This window comes from Saccostrea cucullata, unplaced genomic scaffold (assembly GCF_032062105.1).
Source record: "Saccostrea cucullata isolate Sc308-1 unplaced genomic scaffold, CSIRO_AGI_Scuc_v1 ctg11153, whole genome shotgun sequence".
Classification (NCBI taxonomy): domain Eukaryota; kingdom Metazoa; phylum Mollusca; class Bivalvia; order Ostreida; family Ostreidae; genus Saccostrea; species Saccostrea cuccullata.
This window is the reverse complement of record NW_026926775.1, coordinates 1-18,782: the sequence shown is the minus strand read 5'-3', so window position 1 is coordinate 18,782 and position 18,782 is coordinate 1. Positions and strand designations below refer to the sequence as shown.

The window sequence follows — 18,782 nt, the reverse complement described above, 5'->3', positions numbered from 1 at the left end:
GGGCTATGGCTTTCATATTTCACAGGTGTATTCCTTGTGACAAAACCTTTTTTGGGGCACCAACACATTTTACTGAAGAATGTTTGGCCCACTATTACAAAAAATTACCCTTCACAGGCGTTGGAATTGGGTGGGGGGTTATAGCCCCTCCCCACTTTTTTTGCAAAGATAAACATTATGTAGGCATTGAATATTGGAACTTGCGTTACCCCCCCCCCCTCCCCCCACTTTCAACAGGTGCAGTGTAATAAGAAAAAGTTAAGTGTTAGCTAGCGCTTGAAAAAAAAGTTTTGGTACTGAAAAAAGTTCAATAGAAATACATGTAGGATTTTCGAGTTTGGGAAATGTTTCCCTTTTGTTGTTGTTTTCAAGTTTTTTTCAGGTTCGAATCTTTTTGTCTTCTATTATCTCCTTCCTTCTCAATTTTCTTCCGATGCCAATAAGGGACCAGGCAAAATTTATAACAATGATGGGACCGGTACAAATAGGCATGGGAAATGAGTATTTTTTATAGAAGAAATTTTTTTTTACAATAATTTACAGTACTTTACCCAAGAGAATTATTCATTAAATTGAAAAATATTATCATTTTTCAAAAAAATAAATAAATAAATAAATAAATAAATAAATAAATAAATAAATAAATAAATAAATAAATAAAAGAAAGAAAGAATTCTCAAAAAAAGTCATATCTATAAAACTCCAAAACTATAAAACTCCTCGGACTTTATTTCTTAAACATTAAGAGCCATGGCTTTCATATTTCATAGATGTATTCCTTGTAGTAAATCTTCCATTGGATATACCAACAATTTTGACCTTCGCCTTAGAGTTTGACCCACTTTTTATAAACTTTAACTTTGGTCATTACTTTTGAACAGTATGTGCACTGTAGGGCTTTCATATTTCAAAGAACTTCCCTTGGATACGAACAATTTAGAGCTTTTGAACTTGACCCTAAAAGTTTACTTGCAATTGAGAAACTTCAACCCTCACCATAAGCCATAAGTTCAAGAACACCCTTTTTTCAGCATTGCCGTATGACCCCTTGAAATCTTTTATTTTGAATTTATCTCAATAAATGGGATCTTTTTTGATAAGGTGCATGTGCACATGCTTTGAATTGGGGTGACCAATGAATGCCGTTTAAAAACGCAAATATATAAATAGTCTTCAGGGCGGTCAGAACCGAAAATTTCCAGTTTTGCTTCAAATATGCGTCTGTTTATATTTTGGCAATGGTGCCTGTCTAAACATTAAAATCAAATATACGTATCTTGTTGTGTACTGTCAGCTTTAGAAAATAATTAAACTGAACGAAATGAAAATAACAAAAACAGGTAAGTCTTGTGTTCCAGTATATATATAGTATTTGTTTTCCATGGCACTTCAAGAACAATCCCACCTCACCTATCTATATGTACAGCATGATATGTTGACTGAGATGTAATATGAGCATTTATCTGTTTATATGAGCAAAATAAGGCCCTTTTCATCATATGTTACATCTGCACATCCAATGATGTGCGTTGCATGTAAATATTTAAATGTCTGAAAGAAAAACTCAGCTAGGCTAGGCTGCATGCCGTTAGTTGCTAAATAATAATTTAGAGATGGGGGGGGGGGGGGGGGGCGGGGCGCACTGTATTATTTAGAATTCTACAAGTAAAGATGACGGGCAAAAATGCATTGCTGATCTTTTTAGGTCAACAAAATGATTTACCCTCCTACGGGAATTATAAAATTTGTAATTTTAAGGTACAATGTACACAACATAAACTTAGGGAACGTAAATTGTGTCCCCACCCCCACCCCCATCCCAAAGGAACTAAGACTTCTTCAAATTTCATTTTATTTTGAAGGAGGAATGTTGGGTCCGTTTATGGGGGGGGGGGGTCAGCCTTTCGGTAAACAAAATTATAAGAACATTCTGGAAAATACAAGAATCAATATTAATATTTTTAGTGCATGTGTTTCAAATAGCACTGGGGCGAAAAAACTTTTAGGTGCGATTCAACCCGACACCTCGAAAAATGAGCTTGCCCTTTTGGCCACGGGAGGCAACGAAACTGATATTTAGACGACAACTTGTTTGTGTTCATGGTGTATATGTTGGTCCTTTTATCATGACGAAATGCTCGAAGCTGCCGCGTCCGGGATTTTACTCTGATTGCGTAGATAAACACCGACGAACCAAATCACGCCAGTTATCACGTGATGAGATCAGTATGTCATAAATAGTAAACACAAGTAGTAGAACGTTAGAGGCATAACCATGTCGTTAGATATGAAAAGTTGTTATCGTATTGACTCCAAGTTAAGGACAGTCATGAAACGATATCTTTGGTCCACGTTTTCCCACTTTGTCCACACTTTGAACTCTCTATTTATCTATGTAGGACTCCGGTGGAAAATGGGTGAAAATCGAATGGAAGATGTGAATGAAAAGGCATTTAGGTGGTGTAGAAAATCGATTGGTGGCGCCTGGGCTCGAATATCCAAAGGAGAGATAGATATAAAACCTATAAGGTATATCCTAAAAACAAAAGATTAAAATTTTGTTAATTCTTTTTAGAAGACTTGGTTAATGTAATAATGATGATAACATGCAACGTGGCCTGTGTTCGGTGTACACAAATGGGGCTTTACGTCACCTTGTCACGGGTTATTGCATATGGTTGTAAACAAATATGAGTAAGAATGTTTACAAAATTTAACAATGAGGGCATTTAAAAATTTTAGATTTATTTTTTAAAAATCATTTTGTTACTTTGTCAGGGGTTATTGCATTTATGGTTGTAAACATAAAAATATGTAAATCAGATGAATTATAAAATTTTAAAAGAATTAAACTTCCTTCTTGATAGTTCACAGGCACTTGTAACAAAAATGAAAAGCCTAGAACAAAATTTCCTATATTTACTGATTGATAAAAATATGTTTCTAAAGACAAGAGAGATAAGATGATTGAGGGTTCAACTAACGGTATTTTTTTTTTTTTTTTTTTGCTACCTATTGAGGTGATTTACAAGAAATTTTTTTTTTATTATTATTTTAAAATAGATGCTTGGGGCTCATTTTTACTTACATGATGGTTATTTTCATTAACAGTGGGGGACTTACAAATAGACTATATCTGTGTTGCTTGCCAGATGGAACAGAAACTAAGGACAGTGAGCCCCGTCAAGTGCTAATGAGAATATACGGTGAAATCGCTCAAAGAAATGATTACATGCTCAGGAACTCTGTCATTTTTGCTTTGTTTTCTGAAAAGAAGAAAGGACCAAAGCTGTATGGGATGTACCCAGAGGGACGGATAGAGGAATACATTCCTGTAATTATATGCAAGATTTTCAAACTTCTTTTAAATTGTTTTGATAGTAACAATTTTCTTCTTTTTATAATGACATGAACCTGATCGAAAGACTCAAACTGTTTGTCTCTGTTTATGGTAAAAGGAACTTATAATAATAAGGCAGCATATTCATAGTAGTTAGCCACATTCAAGAAACACTACTTAGCATTGTGCCTTTAAATCCATTAACAGATGTATGAATGTTATTAAATACAAGTCAAGTAATCATTTTAAAACTTTTTTTATTTTGCAGTCTAGATCACTGAAGCGTAAGGAATTACACGATACAAAGCTTTCACAACACATTGCTAAAAAACTTGCATACTTTCATACCCTGGAAATGCCGCTAACTAAGCAACCAAATTTCCTACGCAAGCAGATGAATGAGTAAGTATATGTCACTATGCAATGTATTTCTATATATGTTGTATGCTGTAAAACATTTGTACCTGTATATGTAGGCTTGACCATTAAGAGCATGACATTTTGTTTGGAGATTTCTGTTACCCCCTTTGGCCAGTGGACATTGCTGTGGCTAGTTCTAGGCAAGTCCTGGGGCCAGACTTCTTCACAGAGATGGGTCACTGCTGAGTTGGGTGTCCTGTCCTTGGCTATTTTTGAGAGTAAGATTGCAATCCTATAGAGTGTGTAGTTCTATTGATACATCATCATTTATACATGTAGTAGATGCTTCTTCTTGGAGCCAGGCTTCATCACTGGAATTAAACTAATTAACTCATCAGGGATTCTCTATTATTATTTAGAATGTTATGTACAATATATGCATGTTTGTTGTGTTTACTACTAAATACTTGTAATATTATTTAAGTAATAAAATGCCTTCTTTGGTTGTTAGTATGGGAATTAATGTTGCAGAAAAAATACAATTTTTCTGCAATATATCTGCGACATTAATCCCTGTACTAACAAACAAAGAAAGACATCTTATTGTTTATAATTACACATTTAAGTAAATTAAATAATATGTTAAATATTGTATTGTGGATGAAAATGTTGTATGCATAACTGATGGAACAGCCATTGTTCAAGAAATCTATGCACGTGGCTTGCTTAGTGTCATTTATGCACTGATTAATGGCAATGGTCTTCATAAGAAATAAACGAAAAAATATTCAGTGAATGTTTATATAAAATCATACATGTCCAAATGGGGTGAAGATTTATTGGCTTACATTTATTTTGTGCCATATAAGGAAATTCATTTCATTTTTCTTTTGATGTGTTTATGATTATACATTGTAGAAAAATGATTTGTAAAGTATCCTCTGATCAATACACATTTTATTTTACCTATAGGTGGTTGTCAGAGGCTGAAAAAATTTTAGAGAGTGCTGCCACAAAAAATCCTTGCCCTTTGGTTGGGAAGTTGCAATCATTTCAACTCAGGAAGGAACTTTTAGAGTTATTGTAAGTGTAACCTCTACCATTTATTACTGTTATTTATTCTCAGCATGCAGAATTTTTTTTTCTGTAGAGTTAGAATAAAATGTGGGCCAGTCAGCACAGAGTTAGTATTCAAACTTAAACAGCTTGTTTAAGAAACTCTAGCCAGAAGCTTTAAGGGCCTGTAGTTTTTTACATGTATTAAGAAATTTGATGTTCTCACTGGAACACTGACACATTTAAGCAACTGAATGTCCCAAATAGCAATTGAAAATTTTTAAGAGAAATGTAAAACTGGTAGATATGAATATTTAGAAAACTTTTGATACATGTACATTTTCTCCCACTCCCAGCCATTCTACTATTCAAATATAACCCTTTTTCATGAAAAAATATCAGTAAGCATTAGCAATGCATTTAGTATTACACATGTTAAGTTATATAATTGCCTCCTTGATCCTATGTAGATATTGTACTTTGTACCTATCATACATGTAGTACGTATTATATGTAATTGTACTTTCAGATCTATAATGGGAAACTGTCACTCTCCAGTGGTATTCTCACACAATGATTTACAAGAAGGTGAGTACGGAATGTTTTGTTTATTATTTATATAATGTCCTCAATTGACAAGTAGTGCATATTTCAAAGTCCAAAGTATATTTACTCCATCCAGTTGTCTATTATGATGCTGCTTGTACATTTGACATTTGAAATTACAGAAAGTAAAATTGTATGCATGCGTATGGAAATTAACAAATGTTTTGGAGGCATGTTTTTGAAAGTGTTGCATCACATTTGGAATGGGGACCCTTCATAATCTAATCATTAATGATGTAACTTGTATTAATTTAGGATATGTCTCTGAACAATAAAGATTTACACATGTTATATTAGGTCAGATTCAAAGGAAGTCATTGTTAAGAACACACCTTTTTAATATGGGGAATGTGGAAGCGCAGATTGAACATTAAATTATTTATGAAAAAAGGATTTATTTTGGATGTAAACTAAGGCAATTAAGAATGTACCAACATCATAGGGAATGATTGTATGAAATTACATTAGCAAATGTTTAATATTTCCAGAGGGAATATTGTATATTGTATAGCAATATGTATTATGCACTCTGAAAAAAAAACTCTTGTGTTATTCTTACATGCAACTCTATTTATTAACAAAAATTGTGAACATCTGCTTATCTAACATAGAGTTGTTTGTGTTTTTGTAGGTAACATATTGTTAATAGAAGATGAACCAGACGAAGAGAAGAGACTAACAGTAATTGATTGGGAATATGGCAGCTATAATTACAGGCAAGAAAACAAATATTCCCAACTTCTCAAAAGTAACATCACCCTCATTTGAAGAAGATTATAACTGTTGTTAAAAATTTATTTTAATACATGTGTAAGATTTTTATGTTTTGTTTTTTTTTTTTTTGTTTTACAGAGGATTTGATTTTGGCAATCATTTTTGTGAGTGGTCGTGTGATTATTCATGTGACGAGTATCCATATTTCTCCTATCATCCCGAGGATTATCCCCCTACACATAGACAGGTCAGTGCCATAGACTTAGTTTATCATTTTATTGACCATTCAGGGAGCAAAATGACAGCTGTCATCTTGTTTGTTTTTTTTTTCATTCTGTAAAGTGAAAGGATTTTGTAACACAACAGTATACATATTATATTGAAACATTAACTTTATGTGTTGAGACTCACGCCTAGAAATATACACCATTAAAAATTTTCCATTTATGTACTGAATTGATTCCACATTTGCAGTATATAAACATAGGATTTCAAATACGTAATCTAGCATTTTTATTTGTCACAGTACAGTACAAGTTTCACTGTAATTATTGTCTGTATTTATACCCCCCGCAAACGAAGTTTGGGGGGGTATATAGGAATCACCTTGTCCGTCTGTCTGTCTAGCTGTCTGTCCGTCCGTCTGTCTGTGCAAACGTGTCCGGTCCATATCTTTCTTACGGAGGGACATTAGAATCCACTACTCCACACAAAGATTGCCCATGACCTAAGGGTGTGTCATGACCTTGACCCAAGGTCATTTGGGGAAGTTCAAGGTCACTGGAAGAAAAAGTTCATAATTCGTGTCCGGTCCATATCTTTCTTATAGATAAACTTGGTAGGTTCTCATTTCATGCAAAGATTGCCCATGACCCAAGGGTGTGTCGTGACCTTGACCGAAGGTCACTTGAGGAAGCTCAAGGTCACTGGAAGAAAAAGTTCATAATTCGTGTCTGGTCCATATCTTTCTTATGGATAATTTTGGTAGGTTCTCATTTCACGCAAAGATTGTCCATGACCTAAGGGTGTGTCATGACCATGACCCAAGGTCATTTGGGGAAGTTCAAGGTCACTGGAAGAAAAAGTTCATAATTCGTGTCCGGTCTACATCTTTTTTATGGATAAACTTGGTAGGTTCTCATTCTACACAAGGATTGCCCATGACCCAAGGGTGTGTCATGACCTTGACCAAGGTCATTTGGGGAAGTTCAAGGTCACTGGAAGAAAAAGTTCATAATTCATGTCCGGTCCATATCTTTCTTATTGATAAACTTGGTAGGTTCTCACAGAGCTGCCAACCCTTACGATTTTGGCGTAAGGCGTACGAAATCAGCGTCTAAAATACGCCTTACGATTTCTCTCTATATTCTTCAGATTTCAGTTTTTCTCCTTCAAAGTTTATAATATCGGTATTTTCATAGCTGGCAGTCTATAGTTTCTACTATTATAATATATTTATAATTCATTCTGACAATGCTTGCTTGTATCTTCGTTTAGTTTTAAAGGCCGAACACATGTCAAATGTTTTAAAGTAAACAAAATGGAAACATGCCTCAGATTGCTTGTTTATTTACATAACATCTTCAGCGGAAGGGGGCCTAGGTGATCCCTAGACCCCGCCTTACTATTTGTCATTTCCGAATGTTGGCAGCTCTGTTCTCATTTCACACAAAGATTGCCCATGACCCAAGGGTATGTCATGACCTTGACTCAAGGTCATTTGGGGAATTACAAGGTCACTGAAAGAAAAATTTCATAATTCATGTGTGATACATATCTTTATTATGGAAAAAGTTACTTCTGAAAAAACCCAGCGGGGGGTATTTTGTCCCGTTTGGACAGTTCTAGTTTTATTTGTTACAGTATGAGTTTTTCCGTAAATATCTCGTGGAGCAAAATAAGATCCTGCCCGTTCCAGTGGAGATAAATGAGGAGACATTAAAACAAATGTACAAAGAAGCCAATATCTTTGCCATGACATCACATTTCTTTTGGGCTTTGTGGTCCATTGTTCAGTTAGAAATTTCAGACATTGAGTTTGGATACTTGGTAAGTAGGAGTCTAAAAGCAAATTTTTATGGCCAGTAAAATATGATTTTATGGCAATGTATTGATATTTTTTCTTATAATTCATTTTGAGACATAGAAAAATCACCAGTCAATTACAGATGTACTGAAAGATAATGTACATTAAATAATTGTTTGGAAAGGAATAAATTAAAACCTTATGACCTTACATTATTTTGATATTTTTAGGAGTATGCAATCACAAGGTTTGAGGGGTACTTTGCAAAGAAAGAATCCAATGCAAAGGAAGGCCTCATCTGATTGATTGAGCATTGAATCCATGGAAACCAAAGATGGATACAACTCCAGTGCCATAGACTGGGCTCAGTTCAGCGCCATCTACGAGAGTTACAGTCCTTCCAACTACAGTTGTCTTTCTTTTTAAATTTTTGTTTTTAAAACATTTTACTGTTTTTTAATTGTATGGAAATCCACTGTCCAATATTTACATATATCAGTGGAGAAAATTATGGACAGAATATTGTATACATGCATTATGTTTTATAATAAAAATCAACTCGAGACTTGTTAGTTTTTTTCATAGGATTAATTTTGAAGTGCATTGAGGCAATTTTGGAGAGTACAATTTTGTCTGAGAAGAAATTGAAGAGAGCTTGTACTATGGTCCTTTGTGTAGTGTGCATAAATATCTTTCAAACTGTTCCTTGTTTCATCAGCCCTGTGGCCAATATTCATAAAAATATTCACGTGGCATCCTTGGATCTACAACTTTTTAGAAAACAAGATCTATGTAACCATTTACAAGGGAAATAATTTGAGAAATACCAAAAATAAAAACCTCTAAAATCATGACCAACTGTCAGATATCTTATCCAATTTGCACATATGTTCTAAGCTGAAAACTGAAACAATTTGGATTACAACTTGCTACAGAGTTGGTTAGTGACCAAGAAATATCTACTGTTGATATGGGAGTTAAGGACCACAATCCTCAACAGTGCATGGACATATGATTATATGTAAAATATATGTACCATTTTACCCTTGGAACTCAAATCTAGTTAAACATTTGGAGAATACCGTCAAACTAAACATTTTTCTTTCCTCATACTTGCTATAGAGTGCATGCAGCACAGAGAAAGACATCACATGCAGGACCAAGAGGCCATAGGTCAAGGACAATGTTTGGTGTTCATCGTCTTATGAAAAACTGTGTTCTTCATATGCCCCCCTTTGCATTATCCTTGATAAATTATATTTTTTTTTGTATTTATAAATAAATCACATTCCTTTGAAAAACAGAAATATTTTATTGACAAACTTGAACAACAAGGTCATTTTCTACATCTATAAATACTGTGTTCATGAAAAGACAACATTATGTGATGATTGGAATGTCTAATGTCAACAGATACGTATATTGTGCCACCATTACAGAAGAAAAATGGATTTGTCAACAAGTTTTAACTTGTAAGATAATCACAAAACATTAATTTCTTTTTTCAAAGTCATAAAATAAATCAACATTCAGCTTGGACGGATAGTATTAGTATAAACTGAAAGAACACAACATCTGACACACCACAAATATATATTAATTAAACATAAATTAATTAAAATGAAACTTGGAGGTAAGAAAAATTAAGTCATATTAGGGCATATTTTTGGGAAAGATTTTCAGAAAATACAGAATGTATGTTTTTTCCTTTTAATATTTAAAGGAATGAGACGGAATTCAAAAACTTGTTATATATGTAAAAGCTCAAAGAACTTTCCCAATTTGGAGGTTCACTTAACTGGAACAGAATGGCTCATCCTGTTAGTTAATGAACAAAATCTTTGCAATTTATTCCCTCTGGACATGAACTTTAAAAAGACAAAATCATAAAAGCTTATAACATCCATTGAAAGAAACCTGACTTTTCAATTAATTTTTTTTTCTCTAATAGCCAAATGTATGTCTAATATTTCATCATGAAAAAGGAATGCCAGCATTATGGGATTTGTTTGTGGACAATGAATAACTAGCACTTTTAATTGTTAATAAATTGCACCCAAGTATCCAAACACTAACACAACTTTCTATCATAAATAAAAATAAAACATTAACTTATTAAAATAAAACAGATTGTGTAAGATCAATGTAATACATATGTACCTAATCTAAAATCACAGAATGTAAAATAAATATAAAATGCAATACAAATGTACATATCATTGACTCATCAATAAACTAATGTTTCAGTAAAAATTATACAACTGATTCAATAAAATTTGAAATGATCAACAATCGACAATGTCTTGGACGGATTTCATACATTTTATGAAAGACAATTTCATGGCCTATACTCCCAGGTCTGATATTTATCATCAGTGATTACAAAAAAGGAATATTTAATTATCACAGTTGAGTTGTCTACATCATACTAAAGAATTGCCAAAAACTTTAATGTGTACTTCTACTCAATATAGAAAATAATTATCACATGCACCACCTGCGCATTAAAAAAAAGATGTTACCTGGGTAATAACATTTTTGAAAGTTTTCATCAAATACAAAGAATAATTTCTTTAGATAGTAGTAACATAATATTCTAATTGTGAACACATTGCAAATAACCATGCACAATTTAACAGCAGTTAATTCATAATGAATAGAAATTTGCAAAGTACATGTATTTTGCAATATACTTACTGCTCTATGTAGTTCATTTAATTTTATCAGGAGAAATATTGTGTGTATTTGTGTGTATTTACATGGTAACTAATCACATGATACTGGAAATGTCATGAGATACATGTACATGCATTGACACCCTGTAAAAATATTTAGACATGCCCATTGATCTATACCCATTAGTGACCACATCTTAAAAACAAGATCGCCTGTAGGTATCCAGTACCTAGAAGTGAAGTTTTGACTTCATTAGCTACTGTACACTTGTATAAGATATAAGAAAAAATACCTTTAAATAATGATACAGATGGCAAGAACATCAGAAAGTTACATCAAGCTCGAGAAATGACAATACTGATTTTACTTAAACTAAGATAAAATAGAGGACTACTGCTGATAATATTTACATGACTTGTGTCTCAGTGAAATATCTGTTTATTCCCTGCATTTTCTTTTGAAACATTTCAATGACTGACAATAAAAATCACATCACCTAAATAAAGTTTACATCAGCTCCTTTCAAAAAAATCACTCGAACTCCACTATCAGCAATAAACATTGGGTCAAACAGAAGTAAAAAGTCTGTAATACAAATATAGATTGCATCTTAACCCTTAATCTCTAGAGTGACATAAGATTGGACCTTCATCACAAGGGGCCGAGGCCATTTTTCTTCTTTTTGCCCTTCTTTGTGTTAACGGCGGGCAGGGCATCTAAGCGTGTGGGTTTTCGGACCATGGCGTCCTCCTGCAGTAACTGACCGTGGACGGCAGCCGCCCGGAGTCCGGAGCTCATTGGGTCCTCTGTCATGTGACCATTGGTCATGGATCCTCGCGGACTCTTCAAGCTGTAGGCATCCTTTACTTCATTGATATCTGAAGGAGATATTATGTACTTACTTTAAAACAGATGTCAATGTGTTTCTGAAATACCTTTAACAATTTAATCTTTAAATTGCTATAAAGAATTTAAAATTTTATAGCATGCCTCATTTAATGCATAATATTAACATTTTTCCTTTAATAGGATATGGACTGATGTTATCTATTGCCATTGCAGCCATGTGACTACTAACATTCCTACCCCATCAATATATCTTGAATACGATTTCTTATAAAATGGTAATAATATTCAAGAAATAAAATCCAGAAATGCTATAAAGGAGAGGCGACATACTGAATCTGTTGATTGGTTCGTTGGACTGTAGAAGCTGGCTGGCTCGTTTTCCCTGGAAATATTTATTGGAGTTGTCCTCCCTCCTCATGATTTTCTAAAAACAAACATTTGAAATTATTTTGAAACAACTTAATGAAATGAGACAAAAGACAATGAGTGTAAAGGGGTGATCAAATGACAAAATAGTTATTAGATATCAACTGAACATTATAGGTAGTAAATCTGAGTGAAAATTGATTAACAAGCTTTGTAGAATGTATGGGTATTTGATAAACCCTAAGGTACTATATCAGTCACCTCTTTAAAGCGGTCCTCCTCGTTGTCATACATACTGGGCTGGATGTCTCCGTTAGACAGTCGGGGTCTACTTCTCCCCTCCATCGGACGTCCCCCCGGCATCACACCCTCTGAAAAAGTCATGTATGTGTCAGAATAACTCAAGGTTTTTGTCTTCACACACTTAAACTTTTCAAATTCTCCTTAGATTACTGAATAGTTTTAGTGCAGATATATATTATCATTTATAAGACCATTACTGATTAGAAGCAATACATTTGGAATGAATGCTTTTCCCTTTTGAAAATGTCTCAAGCCTTTTAAAATAATTGCAAGAGATGCAGAATATTAAAAATCAATACAGTACCAGGTTATCAATATATCTCAATATGGGCAAAATGACCAATTTATTACATTGATGAATGATTTATTAAATTCATGTATTCTAAGCTAAGTAAAGGAAAAGGATCAAGAAATAAGTTAATTCTACTGAGCATTACATATAAAATATGGAAGTATTAGTTAAATTTTAGAAATTTAAAATAAAATTATATATACAAGAAATGATGACAGATCACTCTTATATTTGTGCTTCTTAAACAGTATAAAGTGCTCCACACATTTTCAGGCCATGCAAGCATTGTTGTGGAATGTCATACAAATCTAGTTAGATACTATACGTAATTAAGATATGAATGCCAGTTTGTGGTAGATGAATAAAACACTGAATGCTGTGACTGATACTTCAATTATACTAATTCTGCATTTCATAAAACTCCAGATCAATTTTCTCATGAGGTAAATTTTTTAAACGTGCAAATCACCATATACACCACAAGTGCTCTCTAAAATACACAAAAAGGGGGTATGTGCAAATTATATGGGAAATCATGCTTGCTCGTGCTGACAAAAGTTAAAATAAGATGATACTGATACAAAAAGAGATAGATTTCTTTAGATATACACCATATACTACAACTTGTATATAAAAGTTTGTAAGAGAATGTATATAATGGCTTTTGTAATGCAAGAGAAAGTTGAGGAAAAAATCCAAAAACAGCCGTGTAAATACCATCTGATTCATATCCTGTTCTCATTTCAGTATCTATCAAAAATCAAAAATGGCACAGTTAGCGGAATAATTGGGAAGCTGACAGTTAGATGGACAGATCGATAGCAAAAAAAAGATCAGAGGAAAAAAGATGTTGAGTTAGTTCTAGCAATATCATTATAACAAGCTGATTAAGAGGAAATAATATAGGAGCTTTGTTAAGACACAGAAACATTTATATATACAATGTTTTTAATGCATGCCGACACCCGCCATTTTCCAAATTTCCAAAAGCATAACTTAAATTACCATGATTTACTCTTGGTGCAGAACTGACTCCATTTTCTGTTACAATAGATAATGTTAAAATAGAAGATTAGTCGTTTTCACCACAAGAAATTTATTATTACTCAGTTCTGACTTTTGTTGCTTTAATTATTATAACAGTGTACAAAATTAATATTAAAAAAACACTGTGAAAAGAAAAAAGACAAGATCTCAAAAATGTTAACACACCAAGGCTGTAACTACCATTGAGGCAAGTGAGGCAAATGCCTCACTAAATTTTTAGAGTTTTTTGAAAAGTGAAAAAGTTTTACATTTTACTTATGTGTGTCTTCGTGCTAAATTAATATTTTCAACTTTTATTTCCATTTCTGTAAATCGTTCATCAAACCAGGTGCCTCATTTTCATTTACATCGCATGTAAAACTTAATTCAAAATGTTTATTTTGCAAATTATTCGTTTATTTAACACCCCTTCTAAGAATTTTTCATTCATATTGAAACACTTGCCGATGGAGGGCTGCAAGTTTTAAATCTGTACTGGGCTTTCAGGATCAGTGAAGATGATTGAACAGTGAGAGATCTTTTTGTGCCATCACTTACTGTGACATAGGACCTCGGTTTTTACGGTCTCATCCGAAGAACCTGTCTCTACATCCCGCCGTGGGATACGAACCCGTGATGTAAGGATCAATTCCTTAGTCTGCGACTTTTGAGCATACGCTATAACCACTGCGCCATGCGGGCGACAATTCAAAAACGTAAAATCTTTTATTTTCTAAATCGTTAAATATCTTATTTTCTAATACCCAAGTTTCAGGACCTCCCTCCCCTGGGAAACAATCACTGGTCATGAGATACACGTACTACCCTTGCCCCGTCTGAGACTAGGAATGCCCAGCACCCTTGCCTCACTAAAAATTTGAGCCTAGTTACGGCCTTGCACACCTTAAGATTTGTTAAAAGATGAAGACAAATGTGTTTGAAATATGATTTTTAGAGGTAAATATACTGTAGATAGGACTTTTCATCCATATGTCCTTGATCTGACATGATTGGAGATTTATAATTTCTGTATACATGTATTAATTGATTTATTAATGTTCATACTGAAAGTCAAGTTTCAGAACGAATTATTTATCTAGTTAAAAGTCTTGCTTTTTCTAATGAAAATAAACTTGGTAGTAATGTATGATAACTATAGGAAGAATATATATACAAGGGTTGAACAAGATCATAAAAAAGCCCTAATAATGTAATCTTCGTACATTCACCAAAACTGAAGGAAAGTGTACAAAACTTTATGGTACAATTTAGTTTTAAACAATGATATCAGCAGCAAATATTCAAAAACAATGTCAATGAGGTACACATCTTCTAATTTAAAGTATAGGTCTCTTGGATTATACAAACAGTATACCTATGGAAAAATGCTCAAGTACATATGTGTTACATGTGACATGTGGGACAAATGAAAAAACACTAAAAAAAAACACGTATGACATTCGAAAAAAATCAAAAACAAAAAGTGCTATTTTTTCTCCTCTTAATACACACTGTGTTGCCAAATTAGACCTACAGTAACAGGATTCAATCAAACATAACCACGGATCAGAAGGCACCACCTACCTGCCACAGACAGGGCCGTGTTGTTGATGGACATGCGGGGGAGGATCCACTTTCCTTCGTCCTCGTCCCACTTACACTCCCGCCTGACCTTGTCAAGGTTGTAGTAATTACAGTCCCGCCTCAGGCAGGGGTGGATCTTATCTAGCAGGGCCTGCAGGAGGGCCAAGTCCTTCTCTTGTTTTCTGATGGTGTCCAGGTAATCTATTCTCTCAAACTGGAACTCCGACTGGATATCAATGATCTCTCTCTGTAAACTGTCATTCTGAAATCAACAAAAAAATCTTGAGAATACCTTTACTTTCCAATCTCTCACTCCAAAGAGGATGATAGCTGACATAAAGATAAATGCTGATGAAAGTAATTTGCATTTAACTACTTTGTAGGTGACATATGAATTTTAATTTTTGACTCATTTAATTACAGGTCTACCTTGGCTTCTATTTTCCTGACTTCCAAATCTTTGTCTCTGACTTCATCCTGAGTTTCATCGTAAATTTGGAGCAGGATGAAATCGTCGTCCATATTGGCAATGGCCTCTGAAATCACACAATCAGATCATGATAATACTTCATTTCCTTAAAATTACTGCCTATTATTAGCTAATTTATCATCCAGTAGATATACAAAAACTAGTCTATAAGAGTCTGGGGAAATACCTGCGAGCCTCTGCTTTCTTTCATCAGCAAACAATTTCCGTTTCCGTCTCCTTTCTTTGGTTGCTTTATCGTCTTTTTTCTCTCCACCAACCATTTGTTTTTCCAGTTCTTGTAACCTAAACAAATTGAGTTCATCGTCAAAATCTTTTAATTACAATACCAGTATCTGAATTATTTCTTAATTTTTTAAAATACATATAGTACATACTACTGACTACTAAATCATAAAATTATGTTGCTAAATATAAAAGACTGATATAATATAATACATGTATCTTAAACTGTGCCCTTTGATGGAATTTTTGAAGCTGGCCATATTACTTACATAATTATAAAGGAATATCTAATTCACATAAATTTTTCATCAGTTTTCAGAGCTTAGTCATCAATCATTTTTGGCCTAAGTCATCATGTAGGTATTTAATTTAAACAATATTTTATTCACTGATGTTATCATGAATAGGATTGGGCAGCAGGCGCAGCCTATTTTAGCCCTCTCCCTAAAGGTATGCATGTATCCACTTTTCATTGACATCTTTAACACTCTTGCCACACCTCCTACCCCCTGTAACTTGACTAAGATCCAGTCCCTACCTCCTATAAGCCTCCTCCTGGTGGAGTTTCATCTGATCCTGCATCCCAGACTGGGTGGGGGAGGAGTTAGGAGCTATTGGACCCTCGTGTTCAAGTACGGGGGCTCCTCCAACCATTATAGCTGTACCCTCCTCATATTCCTGAGAATTCAAAATAAAATGTACATAACAAAGTCAATCATAAAGCCTTCCAATGAAAGAGAGTAGTGACCAAAATGTGATTATAATGTAAGAGAAGAAAATGACTTACGTTTTCATCTGTTTTCAATGCCTCAGTGCCAGCAACAACTATTGATAAGAATAAAAATACAGGCATGTACATGCTTGTTATGAAGCTTGTAGACAATTTTACAAATTCAGAGCATGTAATTGAAATCTATCAGTTACGGGTTGCGCATTCACTTTTTTAACTGTTCTGAATTTTATCAAGCAATACCTGGTCCCTCAGGAAGATTTGCCCCTGACACAGAATCTGGCCCGGCTGATTTTTCCACTTCTACAAACTCTGTGGTTTTGATGTATTCTGTATTTGTCACAGTCTTTATTATCACCTAGTAGAAAGAAATCACAAAATATACAGCACATACATGTATATACACAAAGATTGGAGCAGAGAGAGAGAAACTGCACTTATTCCAGTTAAAATTAATACTCTTCAGTTGAATGAATTCCCTGACCCATAAATGTAGCAGTGGAAAGGCAAGTGAGTAATCGCAAAGAAAAGTTAAAACATGAAAAGTAAAATTTTCCCGAGCTTCTACTTTTTATTTCCCATACCTTGGTTTCCCCAGCAACAGCATTAGCTTGAGCCAGTTCCTCTTCAGTCAGAACCCGTCCATAAGCGTCCACCACTTGACCTTCAGGGTTGATCAGCTGACCTTTCTCGTTGACTAGATTACCGTCCTCGTTAATCATCTGATTGTTTTGATTGACCACTACCACTGTCTGCTTGACCACCTGTCTACCTGTCTTGGGGTCCACCATCACGGTTCGTCCGTCCTGCATCACCACAGGTATACCAGGCTGTTGTACCACTTCCTGACCATCAGAGTCTATAACTATCACCTTACCATCAGCAGTGGTTTTAACCGGTGGTTTTGTGGGCTGTGTGGGCTGGACAGCCACTTTTTGCCCACTGGCAGCCACCACCACTGTGCCATCAGGAGTGATTATTTGCTGTTGGCCACTCTGTGTCTCTGTTACCAGTTGACTCCCTGGTGGTAGAACTACCACTTTACCATCACCAGTTACCACTTCCTGGCCCGCCTGGGCTGAAGATACCACAGCAGTCTTACCATCTTTTGTTACCACTTGTTGCCCTGGTTGGGGTTCTAAAATTACAATAAGAACATTTCATATAAGGTCCTACATTTAGAACTCTGTAAACATTTTTTTAGAAAGATGTGATTGTGGAAACATATAAATTAAAAGTATTTTTGATAATAAAGACAGAAAATATTTTAAATCTCATTGAGTTTAAAATTCTGTGAAAGAAAAAATATTATTATTTAGATAAACAAAAGAATATGCAATACTTTTCAAAAAACCTGAAATATAAAGGCATAAAGCCTTCTTTATCATTCTTTATCATTATTACATATTTGAAATGTGACCAAATATTTACTTTCATTGGTGACAAATGCAAGCTTTAAAGGGTGATAGGAAGGGAGGCTTCCCAAGACATTGGTCAGATGTGAAGATTACACTGTTGTAGGATTTTGTGCAAGGAAAGGATAATTCATTTAGAGGATTGACAATTACTTAATCAAAACACAAAAATATATTGGAACAGAATACATGGGTTAGTCTTATCATTTTTCTTTTAAAAACTTAAATACCAGACTTTGTTTGCATATATCAGTATATATATCTTTGCAATTTGAAGATGGAATAAAACTTAGTAGACTAGCAACCAGTGATTCAAATTATAACATTTTTCTCTTTTGCTGCTGACTTCAGTAAAATGCAAATTCGCAAATTTACCATAAGCTTAATTTGAAAAAGCCCCTTTATTTTAACTCTGATTTCCAATGCAAGAAATGAATAACATTGTTCTTTCTTTAAAGTGGACACAAGTCTCTACATTCTTAGCATTACATTACTACTCCATGACCTTTAACTTCTCAATCTTTTAACTTGCTTTAAAATTATTGTCCACTTTGTTTCTATCTTCTCACTTAATCCTGTATGCCTCTAACTTTAATTTTGTTAATAGTTTAATGTTAAAAACTTTATGCACTATAAATTAAGAAAACATTTTCCCAAGGTGAAGTACCCTTTTCTCATTAAAAAAAACTGATTGAAAGAAAATATTTTACACACAAGTCAAGAGAAA

At 34.0% G+C, this 18,782-nt stretch overlaps 2 protein-coding genes across 2 annotated transcripts; one reads left to right on the top strand and one right to left on the bottom strand.

The window, feature by feature from the left end:
* The first annotated feature begins 2,233 nt into the window (after window positions 1-2,233).
* On the top strand, window positions 2,234-8,663 carry LOC134272641 (choline/ethanolamine kinase-like). Its single transcript, XM_062754850.1, has 9 exons — window positions 2,234-2,529; window positions 3,112-3,334; window positions 3,609-3,742; window positions 4,673-4,783; window positions 5,286-5,344; window positions 5,994-6,078; window positions 6,215-6,323; window positions 7,940-8,125; window positions 8,333-8,663. Exons 1-9 carry the CDS (start codon window positions 2,276-2,278, stop codon window positions 8,402-8,404), a joined length of 1,233 nt encoding a protein of 410 aa, XP_062610834.1. The 5' UTR covers window positions 2,234-2,275; the 3' UTR covers window positions 8,405-8,663.
* A 731-nt stretch (window positions 8,664-9,394) lies between these two features.
* Window positions 9,395-17,791, bottom strand: LOC134272642 (uncharacterized; the record flags this gene model as incomplete). The annotated part of the gene is made up of 12 exons (XM_062754851.1): window positions 9,395-11,656; window positions 11,958-12,051; window positions 12,255-12,364; window positions 13,306-13,338; window positions 13,594-13,629; window positions 15,199-15,460; window positions 15,628-15,734; window positions 15,855-15,970; window positions 16,449-16,588; window positions 16,698-16,735; window positions 16,884-16,998; window positions 17,225-17,791. Coding segments are annotated over 12 exons (1,845 nt in total), but the record flags the coding sequence as incomplete, so codon positions are not given.
* Between the last annotated feature and the right edge of the window lie 991 nt (window positions 17,792-18,782).

Coding starts and splice junctions, on each gene's coding strand:
- LOC134272641 (XM_062754850.1), top strand. CDS start 2,276: ATGTCGTTAGATATGAAAAGTTGTTATCGTATTGACTCCAAGTTAAGG. Junction 2,530..3,111: donor ATAGATATAAAACCTATAAG/GTATATCCTAAA, acceptor TTTCATTAACAG/TGGGGGACTTACAAATAGAC. Junction 4,784..5,285: donor AAGGAACTTTTAGAGTTATT/GTAAGTGTAACC, acceptor TTGTACTTTCAG/ATCTATAATGGGAAACTGTC.